General features: G+C 36.3%; 3 protein-coding genes across 5 annotated transcripts; 1 reads left to right on the top strand and 2 right to left on the bottom strand.

The window, feature by feature from the left end:
• Nucleotides 1-2,399: 2,399 nt before the first annotated feature.
• On the bottom strand, nucleotides 2,400-15,909 carry LOC132163208 (uncharacterized). 2 transcript variants are annotated; one of them, XM_059573413.1, is made up of 11 exons: nucleotides 15,834-15,909; nucleotides 15,620-15,671; nucleotides 14,256-14,369; nucleotides 11,623-11,689; nucleotides 6,885-6,950; nucleotides 5,755-5,848; nucleotides 5,495-5,611; nucleotides 5,109-5,209; nucleotides 3,607-3,681; nucleotides 3,424-3,516; nucleotides 2,400-3,088 (listed from the first exon to the last, which is right to left on the bottom strand). In XM_059573413.1, the coding sequence occupies exons 3-11, from the start codon at nucleotides 14,267-14,269 to the stop codon at nucleotides 2,789-2,791; spliced, it is 927 nt and encodes a 308-aa protein (XP_059429396.1). In that variant the 5' UTR covers nucleotides 14,270-14,369; nucleotides 15,620-15,671; nucleotides 15,834-15,909; the 3' UTR covers nucleotides 2,400-2,788. The 2 variants fall into 2 exon arrangements, with proteins under 2 accessions (XP_059429396.1, XP_059429395.1); XM_059573412.1 differs by lacking the exon at nucleotides 15,834-15,909 and having other exon boundaries at nucleotides 15,620-15,725.
• Nucleotides 15,910-15,952: 43 nt separating this feature from the next.
• LOC132163209 (uncharacterized) lies at nucleotides 15,953-18,956 on the top strand. Its single transcript, XM_059573414.1, has 3 exons — nucleotides 15,953-16,154; nucleotides 16,344-16,464; nucleotides 18,483-18,956. Exons 1-3 carry the CDS (start codon nucleotides 15,966-15,968, stop codon nucleotides 18,653-18,655), a joined length of 483 nt encoding a protein of 160 aa, XP_059429397.1. The 5' UTR covers nucleotides 15,953-15,965; the 3' UTR covers nucleotides 18,656-18,956.
• Nucleotides 18,957-19,042: 86 nt separating this feature from the next.
• Nucleotides 19,043-22,261, bottom strand: LOC132163207 (serine carboxypeptidase-like). 2 transcript variants are annotated; one of them, XM_059573411.1, is made up of 9 exons: nucleotides 21,781-22,261; nucleotides 20,965-21,133; nucleotides 20,668-20,787; nucleotides 20,374-20,517; nucleotides 20,136-20,283; nucleotides 19,967-20,055; nucleotides 19,602-19,860; nucleotides 19,341-19,474; nucleotides 19,043-19,257 (listed from the first exon to the last, which is right to left on the bottom strand). In XM_059573411.1, exons 1-9 carry the CDS (start codon nucleotides 22,137-22,139, stop codon nucleotides 19,135-19,137), a joined length of 1,545 nt encoding a protein of 514 aa, XP_059429394.1. In that variant the 5' UTR covers nucleotides 22,140-22,261; the 3' UTR covers nucleotides 19,043-19,134. The 2 variants fall into 2 exon arrangements, with proteins under 2 accessions (XP_059429394.1, XP_059429392.1); XM_059573409.1 differs by having other exon boundaries at nucleotides 20,133-20,283; nucleotides 21,781-22,259.
• Between the last annotated feature and the right edge of the window lie 309 nt (nucleotides 22,262-22,570).

Genomic DNA, 22,570 nt, shown 5'->3' with positions numbered 1-22,570 from the left:
TTGTATACCTGTTGCGATTATTTCCTCGTAACTACAATTGCAATCAATTTAGGTGGTTATTCAGTTTTAAATAATCCTAATTATTAGGTTGGTTGTAGTTAACTGAAACTGGCAGTTATGTGGTTAATGAAAACTGGTTATATATAGGTTATTAATCGGTTTTTATGAATAATTTTATTATTTCTTTCTTTAATATAAAATTTCGGGATAATTACATTTTTCCCTATGAATCAATATACCCCCATGAACTGCCAAACTTACCGTCCGACCACATTAGACTATCATTTACTTCTCAAAAACCCCTTATGTCTGTCAACCTCGTTAAAAAATTTGAAATGACCAAAATTCCGTAAGTTTATAAACAAAAATTACATATAATACCCTTGAATTTTAACAAATATATATATATATATATATATATATATATATATATATACCATTTTCAATAAAAAAAAAATCAAAAATCAAAATTAAACAAAAAATAGAAATATATTAAAATTAAAAAAACATTTATAAATTAATTTATAAAAATAAAAAAGTCAATATAAAAAACTAAAAAACAGTTAAAAAAGACTTAAACTAAAAAAAAAAAATATAAATACAAAATCTGTCCATGTAGTTGTTTTAAATTAAAAATCCATCTATGTGATATATACAAACAAATAATAATAATAATTTAGAGATTATCGGGATAGACCAAAATAACAATTTAGTCCATGTAATCAAATTCCGTTAAAATAATTGACGGATTCCATTAGTATATCACGTTATCACCAATAGAATGATGATACGTGTCATTCTTAATTAAAAATAAATAAACATATTAAATATATAAATATATAAATTAAAAAAAAAAATTGAGGGGTGGCTCGTTGGGCACCCCCTCCCCCAAGGGTGGTGGCCCCCAACTTTTTTTTTTTAATTTTTTTTTTAATTTATGAGTTTTATATTTTTTGTGTTTTAATTTTTTTTTTTTAATTTAAGGGTATTTCTATCTTTTAATGAGATTTAACGTTTAAAAGAGAATATTCCATCCGATTTAATGAGGTTGACTGACGGAAGGTAAGTTTGGTAGTTCATGGGGGAGGTATAATTGACAGAACGTTGTAGTTTATGGGGGAAAATGTAATTACCCCTAAAACTTCAAATTTGTTTATTCCAAAAGAAGAAAATACTTGTAAGACACTTGATAAATATAAAATAGAAAAGAAAAACAAATACAAAAGAGAAATTAAGTATACAAAGCATCCCTTTGTCAAACTAAATTTCAAAATGAGATCTACCAAAATGACATTTTATTATGTCATCAAATTTATCAAAATTGTGTTAATTCATAGAACTATTTAATTAACACAAACGAAATAGAAAAGATGAATTAAAGATAAATAGAGTAGTGCTACGAAAACTTACCATGACATTCTCCAAGAACATAGGGATTTCCTCCAAAGCCGGTATTGCAAGAACATGTAAAAGTTGCGTTCCACCTTGTGATGAATGATGCAGATGGAATCCACCGTTCCAACATCATAGGAAAGTAAATCGGAAGAATAGTGTGGTAATCGGTCTTGAACCAGTTTTCTTCTACCAAGAATGCAGACTTGCATCCATTGATGATAGTCTTTAAAAGTGTTTTTGATCGTTGATAAGGAAAAATAATTAAAGAACTTAAATGATTATATATATTAAAAAAACCATTAAAGAACTTAAATGATTATATATATTAAAAAAACCAGTTACCCCCGTTACTCAGTTATTTGCTAAATTTTTAAATGTCTATAATTCATAACCGTAACCATCCTAGGTAGTTATCCGATTGCTGATATTTCTGATTATGTGGTTATCCGGTTAACAATTATTTGTGGTTATTGGCGAATCACTCCATTTGTACACTCCAAACTACCACGTTAGGAAAACAAGAAAATAATGAGGAACTCCAAAACTAAAACCCGCACCGCTCTACAACGTCCAGTCAGGAAGCGCTAATAGTAACTTTTTCACCTTGGTGTGATGTGATAAAAAAAATTTAACAGTAATTTTTACTGTCATGTCAAAAAGTGTAAACTTGAAGTTTATTTAACATTTTTCATATTTTTAAGGATGAGCTTTTGAAAATCTCTAGTTTCAATATAGGGTCCCTCCCTATTACGTGGGTGTTCTCCGATTGCTTCTTGGCTTAAGAAGTTGGATTGTAAGATCTCGATGCAAAAGATTGATGTTGCCAGAACTCGAAGTGGGCAACCAAAAGTTAGTCCCATGCAGGCAAATTGAAACTGCTGAATTCTATCCAAAGGTTTGAGTGATTAAACATGCTGATCAAGTTTTTAGGGCATTTCTTTGGAAAGGAAACAACCTTAATCTAGGTGGCATTCTCAGATAAAGATTAGGTTGTTGCTCAGAAAGAAAAAAAGGATTCACCATATTCCCCATACTATTCACATCACATGCAACTCATACTGAAAATACCTCCAAAACATTTCACAATCTCTTCCTCCATTAATCAACTGGAACCTTAGACTCCATACCTTTGCCTAAAACTGTAACCAGGACAACTTCATCAATGCAAATCAATGAAGGTCTCTTCATGGGATGCCACCTCATTGATGAGAGATGAGGCATGTATATCCAGCCTATTCTGCATTTTCAGAAAGACGCATCCAACTTCCATGGAAGCCATTGAGAATAAGACACAACAAAAATGTCTAAAAATCCTTGTTGCACATATGTCCCACCCCATATAGGCTCTCTTGACAGTACCAAAGACAAATCACAAAAGGCTGGCCCTGCAAATTTAGGCTATCTTGACATCTCGCAGAAGTCGAGCAGCCATCGAGCCACATCGTCGAACTTCAAAATCATCGAGTTTCTCGTTCTGGGATTTTGTCAATAGCTCGGAGTCTTCGCTGGCCACAGCAACAGAATCAGCCACCTTTTCCTCATTACTTGTCCCAACGTTCTCACCCTTCTCACTTATTTCGGTCTTGTCGATTTTCTGACCACTCCCCTGATCCGCGTTCTCTATATTCCCTTCCGGAGGCTTTGATCCCATAATGTAGATTTGAATACTTGGATGTTGGAATGTCTGGTCCATCTGCAAGAAATGAGTCAATGAGTGAAGTGGTAGCATTTCTTATCGCAGGACTCAAACCGGATGCATGGTTTTTGAAGCATCATATCTGACGTATGGTGCATGGTCAGATAATGCAAGAAGTAAAATCCATAATCAGATGATGACCATCTGATATAGCATGTTCTCAAAATATTTCCTACAGCAAAAAGTAACGGCTAACATTATGCGGTCCAAATCTATTAAGGTATGAGACCGATATCATGTCCGGCACTTGTAAATTAAATGTAAAAGGTATAAACTATAGACTATGGACCAAACCATTTACAGTAGAAGTTTGCACAAAACATCACACATACCTTAGATTGTGGAACAACTTTTACATTAAAGTTTCTTTTCCACATCTGAAGCATTTGCTCATGGACGCTCATAGAACGGATCTCATAACCCAGCTTCATGAAAATAATTAGAAATTAAAATAAGTGCATCAATTTTGATAATGTTTTTGAGGAACAAATTAAAATAACTACCAAATACAATACCATTAGTGTAGTTTTAGGTCCTGATAATGCAGATATTGTTTGCAATAGCGGTTCCAATAGGTGCTCTGCGTAAACCTTAAATCCAAAGAAGTTAGAAATTTACTGTCTCAAATGAAATAATTTTAATTAGAGTCACATCATAAAACAATAAGAGAGATGGTATATGAATGAGTCCAATTCAACAAAAAGGAAATGCTAAGAAACAGGCAATTCGATCAATTAGCAAGCACATCCAAGATTTAATTGCTTTAGTGTAGCAGGTTGGAAGCCTTACATGGCCCATACCAAGTAAAACTTAGAAGAAGTAACAAATCAATTTAGTTTGGGTGACAATTGATTCTTTTAAAGTTACCTAAATTGCAAAGTTAACACAAATAACTAGTATGCCTCAAAATTCGGACTGCAACGAAGGAATATTTTAAATGGCAGCAGGGTGCTATGCTGGAGAGATCCTTCTCCACGAAAATATATATGTCCACAGCTCATAGAACTGTAAAACAGAAGCATTTGGTCAAATGTGTAAATAAATCCTTTCTCTTCAAAACCTTTCCATATCTCTTGTCTAGTTCAACCTTACATAAATATGACAGAAAAGTTACTCCAACTGTCAAGCTGGATAAACTTGTGAATATTATATTTTTCTTGTCGGAAAACATCCTTTAAACTTGTGAATATCATATTGCTTAATTTCTGTTATACTAATTAAAATGCTTCACATCCCAAACTGCAAACAAAATTGTACATAAAACTGATTTTCCAACCCTACTAACTATGTCTCTTTGGCCAAAAGAAGAGAAAAAAAAAGAAAAAAAGAGTGGAATATTTTACCCTCCTCATTCTCTGAGACCTCCAATTTTCTAAGGGAATGATCGAGGCACCAGAAAACTTAATCTAGATGAAAAGAACTTGCATCCTAGAGGCCACAAACATTATTGTCATCCCTCGGTAATGTCTCATCTAACATTGAGCTTTTCCCAAAAGATCAGAGTACTATTGCATTTGATGCAGGAGGACAGAGAGCCACTACACAAGCTAGCAGCACTTTGTTTTTTTTCTTTTTTTTTTTTTTGGCCGGTAAAAGAGGCAACAGTGCGGTGCAAAGCTAAGGTCTCCAACTGTCATAACACAAGTGCATGGGTCTAATCCAGGAGTTGTCTGTTCATGCAAAAAGGTTAAAGGTTAAGAGCGTAATCTGATCCCTGCTCTCAGAATTTTACTTTTGTAGGACTAAAACTTGGTAATGGACTCAAGTACAGAAGAAAGCACGCAGTTCATTCCACTCGAAGAATTACAAGGATTAAACAGCACTCGCAACACCAAGTTTGATCATGAAAAGTCCCAATTTCACAGACATGTTTGTGTTACCAACATATCGTTATGAAACACATGAAACAATAATTAAAAATTTATTCATTTCCTAATATGGGACCACGGATAAGGGAGATGACATGGTTCTTCCTTTTTTATCCATGCAAAAAATGTCTAACATTTCATAAACTTACAACATCAGTGCCAATGATATAGTCAAACGGTGGATCAACAGCCTTAATATGATCCTTGTTTCCCCAGTCTAACTCTGCAACCTGAATCGAACCAAATGAATCTGCAAAGAACATAAAGTTTCAGTTATGTTACAAGTAGTACGATTAGAACTCTCTAAGATAATCATAGGTAGCTCTAAGTGAAGTCCTCTAATCCTCTATTGACAGCCAAACAATTCTAAAAGTGGTTATAGTTATCACTGCTCCATTCATAGTGCAAAATATAGTCAAACTCAATGTAAAAGCTTAGCACAGAAGTTGGCACTTCCAATGAGCATCAAAAGGACATTATACTGAAACTGCAATATGCATAAGCAATTTATTTGCTTAAATGTTGCAGAGCACACCAGAACCAGGATTCATCTGCAAGATCCTTGAAGTATTACGTTCAACATTCCTCATCAACAATGGCAAAACTTCAACTTGGTCCGTTGCCACTACATCACATCCCAGCAAAGCCATGCCTGAAAAGACCAGTCCAGATCAGGCAAAGCAGCACCCTACATTATAAAGCAGGATGACCTAGATCCTGTCCAAGCAGAAAAAAGTGCACAACCACTGTATAGATTAATTCTACATAAAAATCAAGAGAAAAATAGAAACTCACCAAAACCAGCTACTCCACAACCTGCTCCAAGTTCAATAACACGTTTTCCTTTAAGTTTAGATGGGCAAAATCTTCCCTTTCTACAATTTTTCTCCTGAAAAAACAAAAAAAAGGTCTTTAGAGATTCAAACATACAAATGCGCATACAAACGAAAAGTAGGATTATAATGCATGTCTTTGAAGAAACTGAATCCAACAGAAAAACTAAAAATTAAATCCCAACTCCCACTCAGCTTGAAAAGAGGCCTAAGAGCATTCTCATTCGGCGCCCCATTTTGAGGAAATCCTTACTTTAGGGAGCCAAAATGCTAAAATGTTCATTTTTAACTCTCCAACGGGCTCCCTATTTTGGGAAAAAATTTAGGGAGCATGAATAGTACTTCCCACTAGTAGAGTGCACTCTCCACTCAAATCATACAAAAATATTAAAAGTTTGACATTCTCTCTCCTCACAAGTTTGGCTCTCTCTCCTCAAAAGAATAAATAAATCCTTAAAAAAATATATTTAAATGGAAGAGTAAAAGTAGACCCCTAGTTTGGAGAACCAGATGAGAATACTCTACCATAGAACCACATCTCCACATAAAAAGAGTTTGCTCTATCAGCCACACGAGGCTGCTTCAGGGGGAATGGGCTTTCCCTTTTAAATAAATATAATATTTAATTGTAGTTAATCCTTAGGAAGCAAAGAATATGACTGGATGGAGTACAGTATCAAGGACCAAACACTATTGAAAACTTTTTAATGAAGTAACCACCACAAAAGTATGTTCCATTAGACAGATCAGTACAATTGTCATCAGATTCTATAGCAATTTGCTTGAAATCATTAAGCAGGAGCTCATGTAATAATCACTTTAAGGCTTTCTAATCTTTCAGCGACCTTGTCTCCTTGTCTTTTCCCTAGATTAAGGAAAAATGAAAATAAAAAATTAAAGATGATGAATGATTGAAGTTTCCTATACTGCATACAACTTGATTAACTTGGCAAAGTTTAATCCCACCCATGTAAAGTAGCTCATATAAATTTAAGAAAGAGATCATATATGAACTTATAAAGAGCTAGAAACATGTGAAAAAAAAAGTAGCAGCAACTTTTCAAGATCATGAAAAGGGATAATAAACTGTACCAGATATTTGACAAACACAAGTGATGCATCCCAAACTGTAGTTCCTAAATGCTTGGAATTGGGATCCTACCACAATGATAACAAGCTATGTCAGTGTTACAGAAGTTATTAAGAGATATACAAGAGAGTCAACATAAAGAAATACTAACATGCGTGTACAAAAATTGATATTCCTAAAGTGACCTTGACTTTTATATTTAGTAACTGAAGCAACAAAAATTGGAAAAGGCCTGTAGTAATTATTATTGATAAACATGCAGGTAAAACATGCTTTCAACCAGAATTCCAAATAAGTAACAGTTTTTCTCTCTAGCAAAAATGGATTCAGCAAAATGAAAATTCTTCACTATTGTTCACATATACTGAATTGACTAGTTCTCCATGCTTGCAAATAGAAGGAAAATGCCTACTTGATGCAGCATAGCATGGGGGAAGTAGAATCTGCGAACATTAAACTAACAACTCTGCTACAAAAGCTTAGAAATCTTCTGGGATTATAGGTGTTAAAATATTGATTAAATGATTAAAATTGCATCTTTCTATTAGCTTAAGCTTTTGGGACAACTGGTGATTTAACATGGTATCAGAGCCAAAGATCTTGGAATTGAACTTTGACTCCGTTAAATTACTCCCCATTTAAATTAAATATTCCACGTGCTGGATCTCACCTATTAAAAGGGAGTTTGAGCCCACATGTGAGGGGGAGTGTTAAAGTATTGATTAAGTGATGAAATTTACCTCTTCCTATCAGCTTAAGCTTTTAGAACAAGTGGTGGTTTAATATGGAATCAACGACTAGGTTCAACCAACAAGTCTTGGCCCAACAGTCTACGGGAGAAACGTGTTGTCTCTGTTCCGACTCAGGGCCCAATGTGTGAGTGAGAGATTGTTGGAGTTATCTCACATCAGTTGTGGAAGGTGGCTGGTGGTCAGTTTATAAGTGTGAGAGAAAGCCTCATATCTTGAGCTAACTTTTGGGGTTGAGAGAGACCCAAAACCACCTAACACTAGTATCAAAGCCTACCATAGAACGAATAAGGCCCACACTACTTACCCCATGATAAGGACCAAGAAAAGTACTGCATGCACGTGAGGAAGGAGTTGAGGAATAATCTCACATTTCATGTGAACAACACTTTGGGCATGTTTATAAGGAATAGGCAGCCCCTCCCCTATAGAACTAGTTTTATGAGATGAGTTTGGCCTACAAATTTCTTCATGGTATCAGAGTCAAAAGTCCTAGAATCGAACCTTGACTTCGTCAAATCACCCCCATTTAAATTAAATATTCGACGTGTTGGGCCTCACTTATTAAAAGAAAGTTTAAGCCACACGTGAGGGGGAGTGTTAAAGTATTGATTAAATGATTAAAATTACATCTTCCTATTAGCTTAAGCTTTTGAGATAACTAGTGATTTAACACTAGGAATATAGAGGAAACTCTTATCAAGAGTATTCATTGATAAAAACTGAATAACAACACTAATGGTCAGCCAAACCAGCCTTGTTATGCTTAAATAGGTTTAGGATTTCAACCCTAAAAGTAAATTGCCAAATTATCCTTTCTTAAAAATAAAGGCATCTTGCTCGAGCCAATGTTGCACGAGTGTTGTGCAAGATTTCTGTCTAGTCATTAGTCACATTCTCGCTCCAGCTAGGATCGAGCGAACATCACGCTAACTTTATGTTTGCCATTTGTAACATCTTGCTCGAGCAACTCTCGAGCGAAGATCACGGAAAAGTCTTGTGGCCACCTCATTCAAGTGAGAGTCACGCGTGGTTTTTGCCTTCTGCATAATCGCATGTCCACACATCAAAAGCTATCCTCTTCGCTCAAGGTCCTCCATGAAGCCACATGTAATTTGGACTACATCCTCTCTCGGTTGGAGAGAGTTCACCCTTGAATTCGCATTGTCATTTGATGAATCGCCATGGAAAGGGATCAGATCTCTTGTAGCTTTATGTGACATCTGAATCTGAAATAACTAGACCCTCTGCCTTTCCTTTCCCTTCTCAGAATTGTCTCTGATCAGTTTTGATTCTTTACATTCCATCTTCAATTCATCAAGAGTTTGCACAATTCAACACTCAAGTTCTCTGTGTTCTCAAGCTAATGTTTGTTTCTAAAAGCTCTATATCCTCTGTACTAGAAAATCCTTTCCAATGGAAATTTGATTCCATGTATGGTCATTTAATTCATTTGCTTCATGCTGCTCCCTCTCCAGCTTCTCTACTGACTTCAACATCTCATTGATGAACTCTCTTCTTGCTAAGATATTTTTTCCTTCACTTTTAGAGGGATTGGGCTCAACCTCCTTCGGTAGGAGTACTATATTAACCTTATCAAATAAAAACTGTTAAGTGTTATTCTTCCCATCATGTTGAGTAGCTCTATCATACTGTCATGGCCTACTCAATAGAAGGTGACAAGCATCCATAGTGAGCACATCACACATGTTATCCCTATATTTAGACCCAAGAAAGGACACCGAGCAATGTTTAGAAACAGTTACTTGGTTTCCTTTCGTGATCCTAGCCAACTTGTAGGGACTAGGGTATTTCTCTGTCTCCAACCCCAATTTTTGAATCTATTCAGCAATTATATTCTCACAACTCCCTAAATCCAACACAAAGTCTACATACCTTACCCCTTATAATACAATTGGACTAAAAAGTATTATTGCGACACCAGTCCTCCCCCTCAGATATACGGGGTGTAAAGCACACTGCCCTCACTACTAACAAAGGACACACATTACCCTGGACATACTCCTCACATTCTTTCCCAACATCATATGTAAGCCCTTGTTGAATGTCAACCAGATTATCATCTACAAGTTCTGCGGAGTCAATAAATAACTCCTTACCATAGTTGTCACCCTTCCTACAACTAGCCATCTTATGACCCACTTCACCACATTTGAAACACCGTGGTGAAGCGCTTGTTGAATCAGCCTTACTAGGCTACACATTTGCCCTCTAATTTGTGCAGGTGGCAGAACCACATCATGATTGGGGGTATGGGGTTTGTGTGACTACTACCCCCATTGTTTCCTCCTACTATACCCAACGACTTCTTGGCTAAGGTCTTCTCTAAGTGCAAAGCCCTTTGATGGGCTTCAGATACATTAACAGGATTAAAGAAATTAAAAAAATCTTGAAACTGTTGTCTCATACTATACCCAACGACTTCTTGGCTAAGGTCTTCTCTAAGTGCAAAGCCCTTTGATGGGCTTCAGATACGTTAACAGGATTAAAGAAATTAAAAAAATCTTGAAACTGTTGTCTCATACCTCCAATGTACCTTGAAACCAAATCATCATCTGATTTAGCAAGATCAACCTGTGCCACTAGCCTATAGAACTCCAGTGTAGTCATCCACAAAGTGTGTCCCCTGTCAAAGTTTCTGGAATTACTAGTACATTGTCCTCATGTAGTTATGGGGCAAGAATGCTGCTCTCACGTGCTTCAACAGTTTCTCCCAACTTTTGATCTTCGACTTGCCTTGATTGACTCTGCTTTGCTTCAACTACTTCCACCACCCAGTTTCTTGCCCTCTAAACTTGGTAGCTACCAGCACTCGCCTATCATCAGGTATCTCCTTCAAATCCAAGATCTCCACAGTGGCAACCCTATCTAGGAAATCTTTGGCCTGTAAACAACCTTGGAACTCCAGTATGTCAAGCTTGAAACCCGCCTCCCACCTGCTAGCGTTGTTTGGCATCAAGGGATGCTCCCTCCTCGCTCCACGCTGCACAAATGATTGATGGGCTCACTACCGACGCTATCCTTGTCATGCTCCTCTGCAAATGGTTGACAGTGATGTCCGTTAGCAATGGCTAAGGTGGCAAGCTGATCAGCCAATGCATTAAATTGATCACCAAACTGCTCAAATCGCCAATTCATTCGCACCAAAAGTGCCTCTAGTTTCTCATCACGTGCCACCACATTGCGTTCATACACATTGCCAATAGTTGCAGGCCTTCCTCCACGTCCTTCTTTTAGCGCCATGTTAGGAAAATAGCTAGGCTTTGTTACAAACTGATGCAACATAGTGTGTGGGAAGCTGAATCTACGAACACTAGACTTACAACTTTTCTATAAAAGCCTAGATATCTTCTAGGATTATAGGAAAATAGAGAAAACTCTTTCAAGAGTATTTTTATTGATAAAAACGGAGTAACAAGATTAATAGTTGGCCAAATTATCCTTTATTAAAAGTAAATGCATCTTGCTTGAGCCACGAGTGTCACGCAAGATTTTTGTCCCACGATTAGTCGCATTCTCACTCAACCCAGGATCGGGCAAAAATTGCGCAAACTTTCTGTCATCTATAACATCTCGCTCAAGCAACCTTCGGGCAAAGATCGTGCAAAATTCCTACTGCTATCTCGCTCGAGCGATCATCAAGCGAGAGGCACATGCGGTTTCTACCACATGCATAATCACATGTTCATACTTAACCACTCTCCTCTTCGCTCAAGGTCCTCCATGAAGCCACGTGTAATTTGGATTACATCACTACGTTAGAATCTTCCCTTGCAAGGCAAATTAACAAAGGTGGATTATTCTCTCTACCAAGACAAGTCATCCATCATGTGGTGAATTGGTACCATTTCTTTAAAGATGTATTATTCAATTTTCAACAGGCAAACAATTGCAGTAATTAAAAAAATAAAAAATGAAAAGAAAATGAAAAAAGTCTACACATCAAATAACTGCATAAAACAAGGCATACCTGATAAAATTGCAATTCATGGCCTAAAATCTCGAGATTCATTGAGAAAGTAGTTGGAGAATTTAACCTGATAAAGAAAATGGTATAATATATAAAAAAAAAAAAACCATTTTTTGATGAGACATTAAACAAAAATAAGGAATACAACATCAACCTCGTATTGTCACATGAGTTCATAACAATCCACAAGAAAAGTTACGTGTGTAAACATAGTATCAATTATCACTAGACTATCACTTAGAAGTAGTACATGTTGCAGTATCTCATCATGTTAAAAGTGCAATATAAAATTCAATCCAAAATTAACTAAAATATGGTCTAAAGATATGGAAAGAATTGTTGCGATCCAACATGGAGAATGGGATTCAAACCCAAGAAGGCCCTATAATAAGGGAGCAGCTCACTGCCAATCTAAATATCTCCCATTTGCTCCCATTTGACCATGGATTTAAGACACCTCAACACATGCGAAATCTAACGATACATAAAAGGACATTTATAATATATTAATAACCATCAAATTCTATTAAACAATGCCTGTTAACGCTATGTAGCATCTTCTCCTATGACACCATCTCCTTCCTCCCATGCTCACCTCCTTCAATCAAACAAAAACCACTTCCAAATCCTTGACAGCAAAGCAGAGGCTGGCCGTCCTTCCCGTTTATACTGGGTTTTTCTCAAAATATTTCTCAAACACTCTTTGTTTAGTTTGTAAAAGAGATTTTGAGAAATGTTTTGAGCAAAATGCAGATCTTGGCCAAACATGCTATGATGGAGATGATAAAGGCCAAGAAGAAGCTGGATCTACTAACCTGTACTTTTTTTTTTCTTCTTTTCTGAGATTTTCTAATTTGAGTTTGTATGTGAAAGATTGGATCCACTCAATCCAAGTGATGTTTGCCAGTTTGTGGTAGAAAAGAAATTAAATAATTTTTAGAAATGTTGTGTATAAGATGTTTGTTAAAATGTTTCTTTGGTGCTCAGTCTCTTTCTCTCTCTCACTCTCTAGTTCCCTTTCAAATTTCCTCTATTTTCTCACGAGCACCAAATGATGCTTATGAGAAACCTCGAAACTCCTATTTGCTTACTAATTTACGCTTTCTGGAAGAACAAGGTACTATTAGTTTTGCTTTGCTCGGTTGTTTATCCAATACACCATAATCAGTCAAATCAATTGTCATGTGATCTTGATTTGCATATTTTTCCTTCTAGGCATCATAAATTTTTTCCTCTGTTTCCTCTCTCCATGGATAACTTTCCTCTGTTGAACATTAAAATATGAAATAAAATGGAAACTACTCATCTGTATACTTTTGGGTTTTACATTTGTGTTTGGAAGCCAAAAAAATAGCCAAGAAACTGTTCTTTGTTCTTTCAATTATTTTCTTCACTTTATTACTTGAGGCAGCAGGACTGCATTATCTACCCATTTGTTCTGTTATACAGTTATACTCTCTTAAAATTCATCGAGTTTTGTCCCATTGTTTTGAGCATAAATTAGATTATTTTCTCCTATTCAGATTATTGATTTGTGTAAATCTAGATAGCTATATGAAGTTTTTGCATCAATGAGAGATGGAAGAAGATGCTACTTACACTGACAGCATTGCTTAACAAATTTTTTGGACTTGGCACTCCATTAAAACATATTTAAATTGGAGGTGAGCCACTCACCCATAATATAGACAAAAGATGCAGAACAATACATGTTGAATTTGATTTTCTAAGTACAACAGATCCTTTTAGTAATAAATTATTAAAGAACCAAGTTAACTCATGCAAATACATCTCTTTTTAGAATATAAGTCATGGAAATACATCTGACATGTCAAAATTAGAAAAAAGTCAAAGTTTAATGAATCATCTCAACCGTGAAGGAAAAAAATTCAAGAGCCTCTAGTAAGTGTATATATAGGATCTTGACCGGACATATTGATACTGAGAAATAAAGCATTTTCCACATCCATTTAAATGAAAAAGGTCACACTAAATGTTCAAAGCGAGGTTGGTTTACAAACTATTGCAATGTTAAAGGCTCATAATTCCTTAAGGACCAAATATAAACCAAGCCAAAGTTGAAGGTTAAAAAATTGCCCCCCCACCCTGCCCAACCAATACCAACGATTACTCACAGGTCAGCCTTAAATGTATGATTAATGGTTTTAGAGAAAGCAATATAGGAGAAAATGTCCAAGTAATTCATCCTTCAAATTTGAGAAGCAGTTTTTCATCATACGTCCTACATGTTAGAACCAAAAAGCTCTAGTACATGTAATTTTTAACATAAATATTTAACACAAAGACAAAGTAAGAATCTAACAGTTCAATTGCTGAAGAACTTTAAACAACACTCTATTCTTAACAAAATCAGATTTAAGACTTCTCTGGAATATATAAAGTTTAATCTGAGGCAGAAAATTGGAGGAAATGGTTGGATAAGACTTTAATTTATATCTAAAGGACTGCTGCCCCACTTTTTTTTTTTTTTTTTTTGTGGGGGGGGGGGGCAATGACAAAGTAGATCATCTTCTAAAGCACATAAATTACTAATTGCAATGTAATAATAGAATTAGTTAAACCTTGACCATGAGAAAGTTGAAAATATTCTAAAAACTAAGGATGTAAAGCACCTGTCAGGCTCCATTTGATTGCAGTTCCTGAAGCGAAGTGAAAGCTTTATATCGGACTTGATTCAAGAAGCCTTAAATCCCAGCTAAAGTAACAGCTTGATTTGAGCTCATTTACTGCAATATGAGGACAGAGAGAGAGACAGAGAGAGAGGTTGGGGGCAGGTTAATTAAGGTAGAGAAATGCAGACCGCTGACAAATTATTATTTCAAATGTACATCTATTGCGTAAGTAGAGGTGTTAGATTAAAGTTGCAAGTTATAATGTTGTGAGTAGAAGTTCTGTACTCAGTGATAGTGCTCATGCATGGAGTATAGAGATGCAATATTAAGATTTTGTGCTCATCTTATTTCAATTGTTGTCAGGATTTTTGCTTTGAGTATATATGTTATGCTAACCTTTGGCTTTAGCCTTCTAGGCCTCTATTTGCTAGCGATAAATTTGTTTTCCTAAGAAAACTAACCCTCAAAACAAATGTATATGCATGTGCAAGTGTGTACAACACAAATACTCATGTCAAAACAATAAAGAATGCTACAACCTTAACATAGAAGACTAAACATAACATGAGAATAAAAAGCTACTGCTCCACAGATACCACAAAATGGAGTAGAAACTTGAAAATTCAATGCATTGCAAAATCACTTCCAGCTTGGCACGATATTTAGCACTCGAGATTTGCACCATTTTCGCTAACATCCCATACACATGATCATGCATGCACAATCACACAAAAAGATGCATACCCACATAAAGAGAAGCTTACAGGAGCTAAAAGAATCTGGCATACAACATTCTCTACAGCTTTTTCAGAGTAAAGAAGAAGCAGGCACTTTACTCGCATTACAAGTTGTACTTTACTTGCGCGATTCTTTTTTGACCCTTGAGCTAATTACTAAACTAACACAGCCCAACACATCAATTTCCAACAACAGTGATTTTTTCCTTTCACATTCTACAGAGCCTCTACTTCTATCTTCAAGAAAAAATTTAAAGAACCGATCCTTATCCTTACAGTGAAAATAAGGCAAGGGATCGCTTTGCATCATTCTTGTTCTATAATTTATTAAATTCAAACATCTAAGAATACTATAAAACCACATAAAAGTAAAAAATTGCATTCGTCGATCATTTAGAAAAAAAACAAGTGCGGCACACACAGTGTTAGGGATCACAGAATATGCTGCAATTTTTATTCATGATCCAACCCAAGGCTCGCACCAGTGCATCATACCCCGTCTCCTCCAGAAATATTACCCATACGGTAAAAACAAACTTTTAGAAACCAAATTAACAACGAAAACATAATGTACAAGAAAAAAGAGATGCACATAAAGGGAATACGATTGACGACGAACAGCTTTACCAGCTAATCTGCTTATGGGCAAACCCTCTGAACTCCATTTTTTTGAGCTAATCTGCAAATAAGCTTTGAATGGTCAAAACTCTCGAAAATATAGATTTTTTTTTTTTTTTTTTTTTTGTGAAAGGAAAAAATATAGGATATGTTTCTTAAACTTTTCGAAAACATTTTTATAATTTTTTTTAAATAAATAAAAATAAATAAAATAAAAAGACACTTTTTCGCCGGGCCTTTTTCGGGTTTCCATGCAGCATTTATAGAGACGGAGGGACTGCTTGCACGCTGTTGAGTGAGACTGAGAACTTTGACAAACGCCTGGGGCGCTGGTCAAGAAACACTTAAAGAAGCAATGGAAGGTGACAAACCCACAGCACTAATGTGTACAGTGCTAGCGATAGACCACACCAGCTTCTGCTACAGGGTCTGCTCGGTCTGCGAGAGGACTCTCCCTGACAATCCCACTTCTTTCTGCAAATTCTGCAATTTCAACGCTTTCAACTCAGCCTCCACCGGTTCCAAACGCCTCTTCCGCGTCTTGGTAAGTAACCCCGCCCCTCCCCTCCCACCGAAAGAAATTCCAGTTTGTTCCAGAGAAAGTATTTTCCAGAGAAAATTTGGGGGAAGATTTCAGTTAGTAGGAATGGGGGCCTCTGGAACTGGAAATGGGGAAATGGGCTTCCTATTTTGCCTTTTTTAATATCTGGGTTTTGTTGGTTTGGTTTGGTAGATATCAATAGCATCAGATACAAAGGTATTCACGGTGATATGCTTTGATAGGGCAGCTAAAGTTCTCTTTGGGTGCTCTGCTGATGAGTTCTTTGACTTCGCCAAGCTTCATCCTTTTGCTGGTAACCTCCATTCCTAATGAAACTTTTATCATCAACGCATTAATCATTTTGATTAAGATTTTGGGTTATTGTGTGTAAGGAAGCATTTTTAAGGTGAAGTGAAATAATTTCTCTAGGAAGTAGGGCTGTACAGGCGGCGGAGGTTAGCTGTTCTTGTCTTTAACCGCTAATTGCCCCGCCTTAGAGCATTCTCAATAGAGGAGCCAAATTTTTATGCAAAATGACTTTTTAAAACTCACTTTTATCTAGTTTAGCTAATGAATTTTTAAATGCATTCACATCCGATTAGCTATATTTTTATTATATCATTTAAATATTATTAAAAGTGAGAAAAATTTTGGAAAAAAGAGGACATGTAAGAGAAAAAATAGGAAAAGTTTCGGGAAAAAGAGAATATGCAGAGAAAAAGTAGGAAAATATTTGAAAAAAAGAGAAAACAGGTGAAAGAAACAATAAAAAATAAAATGGCTCCCTTTAATAATGCTGCTACATTTAGCTTTTTTTTTAGCTCTTGCAATCAAATATCTATTTTATATTTTCTTTTGGCTAATCTAATGTAAGAGGTTTTTTAAACATTTGAAGAGTCATTTTAGATAAAAGTAACATTTGGCTCTTCCATTGAAAATGCTCTTAGGCAATTAGCCGTTTTGAGTAACCATTAACCACACCGCCTAAACGGTTAGCGGCAACATGGTAACTGCTTGTCAAGTATGGGTGTTTGGGGCACTGTTTTTCGATTGTTTTGGGCCTGTTTTAATATTTTGGTATGAAACCCTATACCAAAATGACGTCATTTTGTGATTATATATATAAGGATAGGTGGTTCCGCCTACCCTACCATTGCTAAGTGCTAACTGCACTGCATTGCTCTAAGCGGTTAGCGGTTACGGATGATTAATGGTTAATAACTGCCCGTCTTTACAGTCATACTAACAAGTAGCCGCTTGAATGGTTTTGTCTGATATATGGTTGATTTGATGATAGGAAATCATGCTGAAACATAAGTCCTTTATTCTGTTTTCTTGTTTGAGCTTTCCATATTCGGTATTCCGTTTCCTTCTTTTTTTGTTTTTTGTCAATCTAATGGAACTTTTTACCCTCTGTTTGACTGGTGAGGAGATGCGGTGAAAGAAAAGATATTTATGCTTTTGAAGCTTAGTGCTTAGATATATCACTATTCTACTTAGTTGTGATGTCTGGGACAATTTTGTTGTTTCCCCATTCATCATAGTTTACATTCATATTCAAGCAAATTGCTCCGTGAGGCATCAGTCGCAGAAGTCTTGCATGATAGTTCCAATGACTTTAACCTCGTTAGCATATTCCTGTCTTAGAAGATTTTTTTTTTTAGCGATATAACCATTACATTAAAACAAAATAACACTACAAAAGAATGGGGAGGGAACCCCAACAAACACCTCAAAAACAGTCATTATAATGCATGAAATTAAGAGTACAAATAAAACTAAGGGATCCAAACAGATTCGGGTCACCTTGATGGCGGTGGTATGTAATGTAGTCCAATGAATGGACCACCAAAAACAGGGTGTACTGACAATGATTGTGATGAAATGGTTCATGAAGATCACTTTTTTCGCATCTTTGGACAAAAGAGCATTCTTTGCGGCAACTTCAGACAAAAGAGAGAACTGTTCCCGCTTTATTGAGAAAGAAGGTGGGGATGTGACTTAAATAATAAGCCAATAAGCGGAGTAATCTCATAGTCCACATGAAAAGAAGAAAAGAGAGAAGAGAAGGTAGAAGAGGAAGAGAGGGGCAGGGAGGGAGGGAGAGAGAAGCCTCTCTCTCCCTCCCTCCCATCTTCTTGATGGGGGTTTCAAAGGGAGGAGTCTGTTTTGGGGGAGAGTGTTTTTCCTTACATCTTAACCTACTTAATGCTTAGAATATGGCAACTAAAGTTTTAGTTGTGAAATATTAATTCTTGTGTCTCAGAAAATTTGGTAATTGGGGTGCTCTGTATATGACCCAATGTCCTGATCTTTTGGACTTTTGTGCAGCGGTTTCTGCTAATAGAGTTCTGGAGGGAGAGATGTTCAGAATGACACTGTCCAAATCAAAGGGTGGCAATGCACAACATCTGCGAGTTGCATCGGTGGTTCCTTTGAGATCTGGATTTCTCCCTGCAATTCAGTCTTTAAGGGAATTGTATGGTGAACGAGTTGGTTCTTAACAGTTCTCTTCAGTTATGTATCCAACTTTCAGTACTCTACCCAGAAGGCTCCTGTAATTTCCCAATGGAATAGTTTGTGGAAGCAGATCTTCCAAATTCAGGTTCCATCTCCTAACATCATCCACTGTTTCCTAATAATTAGATCAATTATTACTAAAATTTTCTAATGATGCTGGAATTTCCAAGCTCTCATTTTATATCCAGGCCTATTATGCAGTTTGTCATATTACAGTGTATGATGGTTATGGTAGAAGAATTGAATATCATATGATGGTAAACATGTATTCACTGTATATTTATATTTGTGGAACCATCGTTCATTGGACTCCATTTGAGGGAGAAAATCTTTCAGGAGTATTTGAAAACAAGCCCTTTGAGATCACTGGAGGACAAACATATTGTAATTATTTCTGAAATCCATAAATTTGAAATAATTTAGACATTTGCTAAAGAAGAGGATGTTGGCTTCACAGAGGCCATCACTGTGGAGCAACCCTTTCTTTTGTCTCAGTCATGGCAAGTTTCCCTTGCATCCAGCTCATGAGCATCTCTAATGAAGCTTTCGGCTGATCCATTGGAACCATATGACCAGCATCATGGACCTGCATATTGTTAGGACCAGAGTTGCTTACGTTAGAATACAATAGAGACAGAAAGAGAGAGAGAGAGAGTGAGAGAGAGAGACCTTGAGGAAACTGAGAGGACCATGGCTGTTTAGCAATCCTGCTTCTGCACCGTCAACTAAAAATGGAACGGTTGCAGATGCCCCGAACTGTTTCTGTCCAGACCATTCCATGGCATGAACCCACCTTGAATTCCCTGCCAAAAAGAGAGACAAACCAAGAGTACAAGCTCATCATTTTTAGAGACGGGGTCGGAGGAATTTCTACTACCCAGTTTACAGAAAAGTTATATCGTCAAGTAAATAAGTTATGTAGAGGCTTACCGAGCCAGTTGCAAATGAGATCATACTCCCCAGCATACACAAGAAGCTTGATTCCATCCTCCAGAAGAGCAGGAATACCCACTTCAAGATTCTTCATCCAATCCACAAGCATGGCTTCATATACCTGGCTACTGCATGAAACAAATTCTATGTCCCCAACTCCTAGAGAGTCCCTCACCGTCTTCTGGTTCAGGAATGTCTCCATGTTGGAGAAGTCATAACACAAATCTCCCTCGCATTTCTTTCTAATATCATAGTACTGCAGGCAGATCAAAGATTAAACAAAATTTCTCATCAAAGTTGAAATTGCGTTTTTGCTCTCTCATGAATTATGAAATGACATTTGGTGTTTTGTGCTCTCTTACATTTATATCACCCGCGATGTTCATGATCTGGTTGAATATGTTATTGCAAACAACGTACGAATCCACACAATCACCTCCACCTTCACTACCTGACAATGCTAGCAGAGTCATATGATGTTTGAATATACAAATAATATACAAAGAATATACGAATTAGAAGAATTACCACATTTTTTAATCGCCTGAGCACACTGTGGAAGCAACTTGTTAATCTTATCGTAATCAGATTTCTTAATTATCCCCATATCCAATGCATAATCAGTGTATGCTTGGTACTGGATTTCAGGATTCGTCAGCCCATTACCAATGGCAAATCCCTGTTAAACATCCAATTATAAGGCAAAAATCAAGAACAAACCAACAAATTTATTCGGGTCAGGTTAAATCTGAGAGATGGATATGGATACCTTTAGATTGATATGAATTCCTTCCTTTGCTTTGTTTCCCTGATGAACCCGAGAAGCAAATGCTGGAATGTAGTGTCCAGCGTATGATTCTCCAGTTATGTAGAAATCATTTTTGGCAAACTGAGGATGCTCTGCGAAAAATGCCTGACAGAATTATGAACAAAATTAAGCTCAGAAGTCAGAATCCTCTCAATCATATTAAGCATGATTTTGGTTTTTTGTTCTGTTTTGTTTTTTTTTTTTTTTTCTTGTGTATAGAAATTTGAAGAAGATTAGCTGCAGAAGCAAAGAGACCTGCAAAAAGTCATACAAGTCATTGCTCACGCCCCCTTCATCATGCCGAAGATCTTCGTCATCACTAGTATAGCTAAAACCGGTTCCAACAGGCTGATCAACAAAGATAAGGTTCGATGTCTGCCAAACCACGGTAAAATAGTAGAATAAATAATCTATTAGAGTTTGCATTAAAAAGGTAGCAGTTTACTTCAGTAAATCTATCAATGAAACATTAATTTCATGGTACGAGGTTCTTGTCACAAGCAAAGGAGAGTATTTATGAATTAAATAATTACTATTTATTATTATTACTACCTTGTCCCAGCCATAGTTGTTCCATACAAGAGACAAGTTTTTTGCAATTTGAAAAGGACCATTTTCATAGAACACCGCCAGCTCGCTGCTACACCCTGGCCCTCCAGTCAGCCATATCACAACTGGGTCGTTCTTTCTGTTCCTTGATTCAAAGAACAAGTAGAACATTCTGCAAATAATCATCGAGGGAGATAATTTTACAACTTTTCCCAAAAACAATAGCTTAAAACCATATATATATATATATATATATAGTTTAGTCCCAAAAAACTACTATCACATTTCATATTTTATTCTTCCAAACTTTAAAAACCGACATCGGGCATGTCAAATTAGATACTTTTAAATTTTTCTCTCCAAAATAGCCTTAAAGTTATTAAAAAAAATAAAATAAAATAAAATAAAAAACTGAAAATCCTATAATAAGGTGACCCTTTTCATATTCGCCTCTTCGATTTTTTTATTTTTATTTTTAGAAAATGGCTTTTTTAATAACTTCAAGGGTAATTTCGGGAGAAAATTATTCTAATTTGATGCATGGTCAACAATTTAAGGTGTAAATGAAAATGTGAATAGGATCCTCTCACGGATCTAGTTAGGCCAATAATTTTAAAAGTGGGACAAAATTGTCCTCATTATTATAAAAAGTGGGTAACCTAATCGGTTCCCCTCCATTATGCTAGTTTGAGGGTAAAATATATTTTTCCATTAAAAAAAAAAAAAAAAAACAGATGAACTTCTTTAATTAAGAAGCTCTTCCAAGGAACCATCATCTAAATAGTACATATGGAATATGGTGAACAATTACAGGCATACCTTGCGGCTTTAGAATGAGGAAGACGATAGTAACCAGCATGGTGGCCAAGTTCTTCAGATGAAGGGCCAGAGTAATCGAGATGAGGGAAATTAAAACGCTTCTCAACAATCTTGGGGGCCAGAAATGAAGGGTCAGGGGCCGCAGAGTTGAAGGGTTCCTTGGGGAACAAGTTGAGGTCTCTGATAAGCTTTTCTGCTTGCAGCTTGGGGAAAGAGGCAGTTGAAGATAGGTGAAGGTGGTTGTTGGGATATGTTGCAGAGAAGATTAATGGCAAACTGCTGAGAAGAAGCAAGAAAATAGAGGGAGAGAATGATGATGATGATAATGCCATTGCTCTGTATCCAAAATTAGTCTCCATTGGCCGGGGATTTATACTGACTTTTTTTTTTTTTTTTTTGCTTTTCTTTTTGGATGAATAAATTTATGGTGATTGCTGCCAACAGACTTGGCTGATAAGGCTGGAAGAAAGGTGGAGTAGAAACTGTCTAATGCAGAGAGAGAGAGAGAGAGAGAGACTGTGAGAGAGAGATTAGGAAAGAGAAAAGAAAAGGTTTAAGTGGGATTAAAAAGTTTACGGCAATGGGAAGTTGAATTTGAGCAAGAAACGACCGTTACCTTTCTCTCTGTCTCTTGTCCGTTTGTGTTAAAATTTGAATTAAAGTCTCAAGATGAAGAAAAGACACTGAAAGGAGAATACAAAAAGGAAGGTTAGTTTTTCAAGCCGATCTTTGCACTTTATCAAACACCTAATCTAAGTAGTTACTGGAATGATGGGACAATACAATCTAC

The sequence above is a fragment of the Corylus avellana genome, chromosome ca10 (genome assembly GCF_901000735.1).
Source record: "Corylus avellana chromosome ca10, CavTom2PMs-1.0".
Lineage (NCBI taxonomy): Eukaryota > Viridiplantae > Streptophyta > Magnoliopsida > Fagales > Betulaceae > Corylus > Corylus avellana.
Note: the sequence above shows the minus strand (reverse complement) of the source record. Positions and strands in the feature narration are given on the sequence as shown.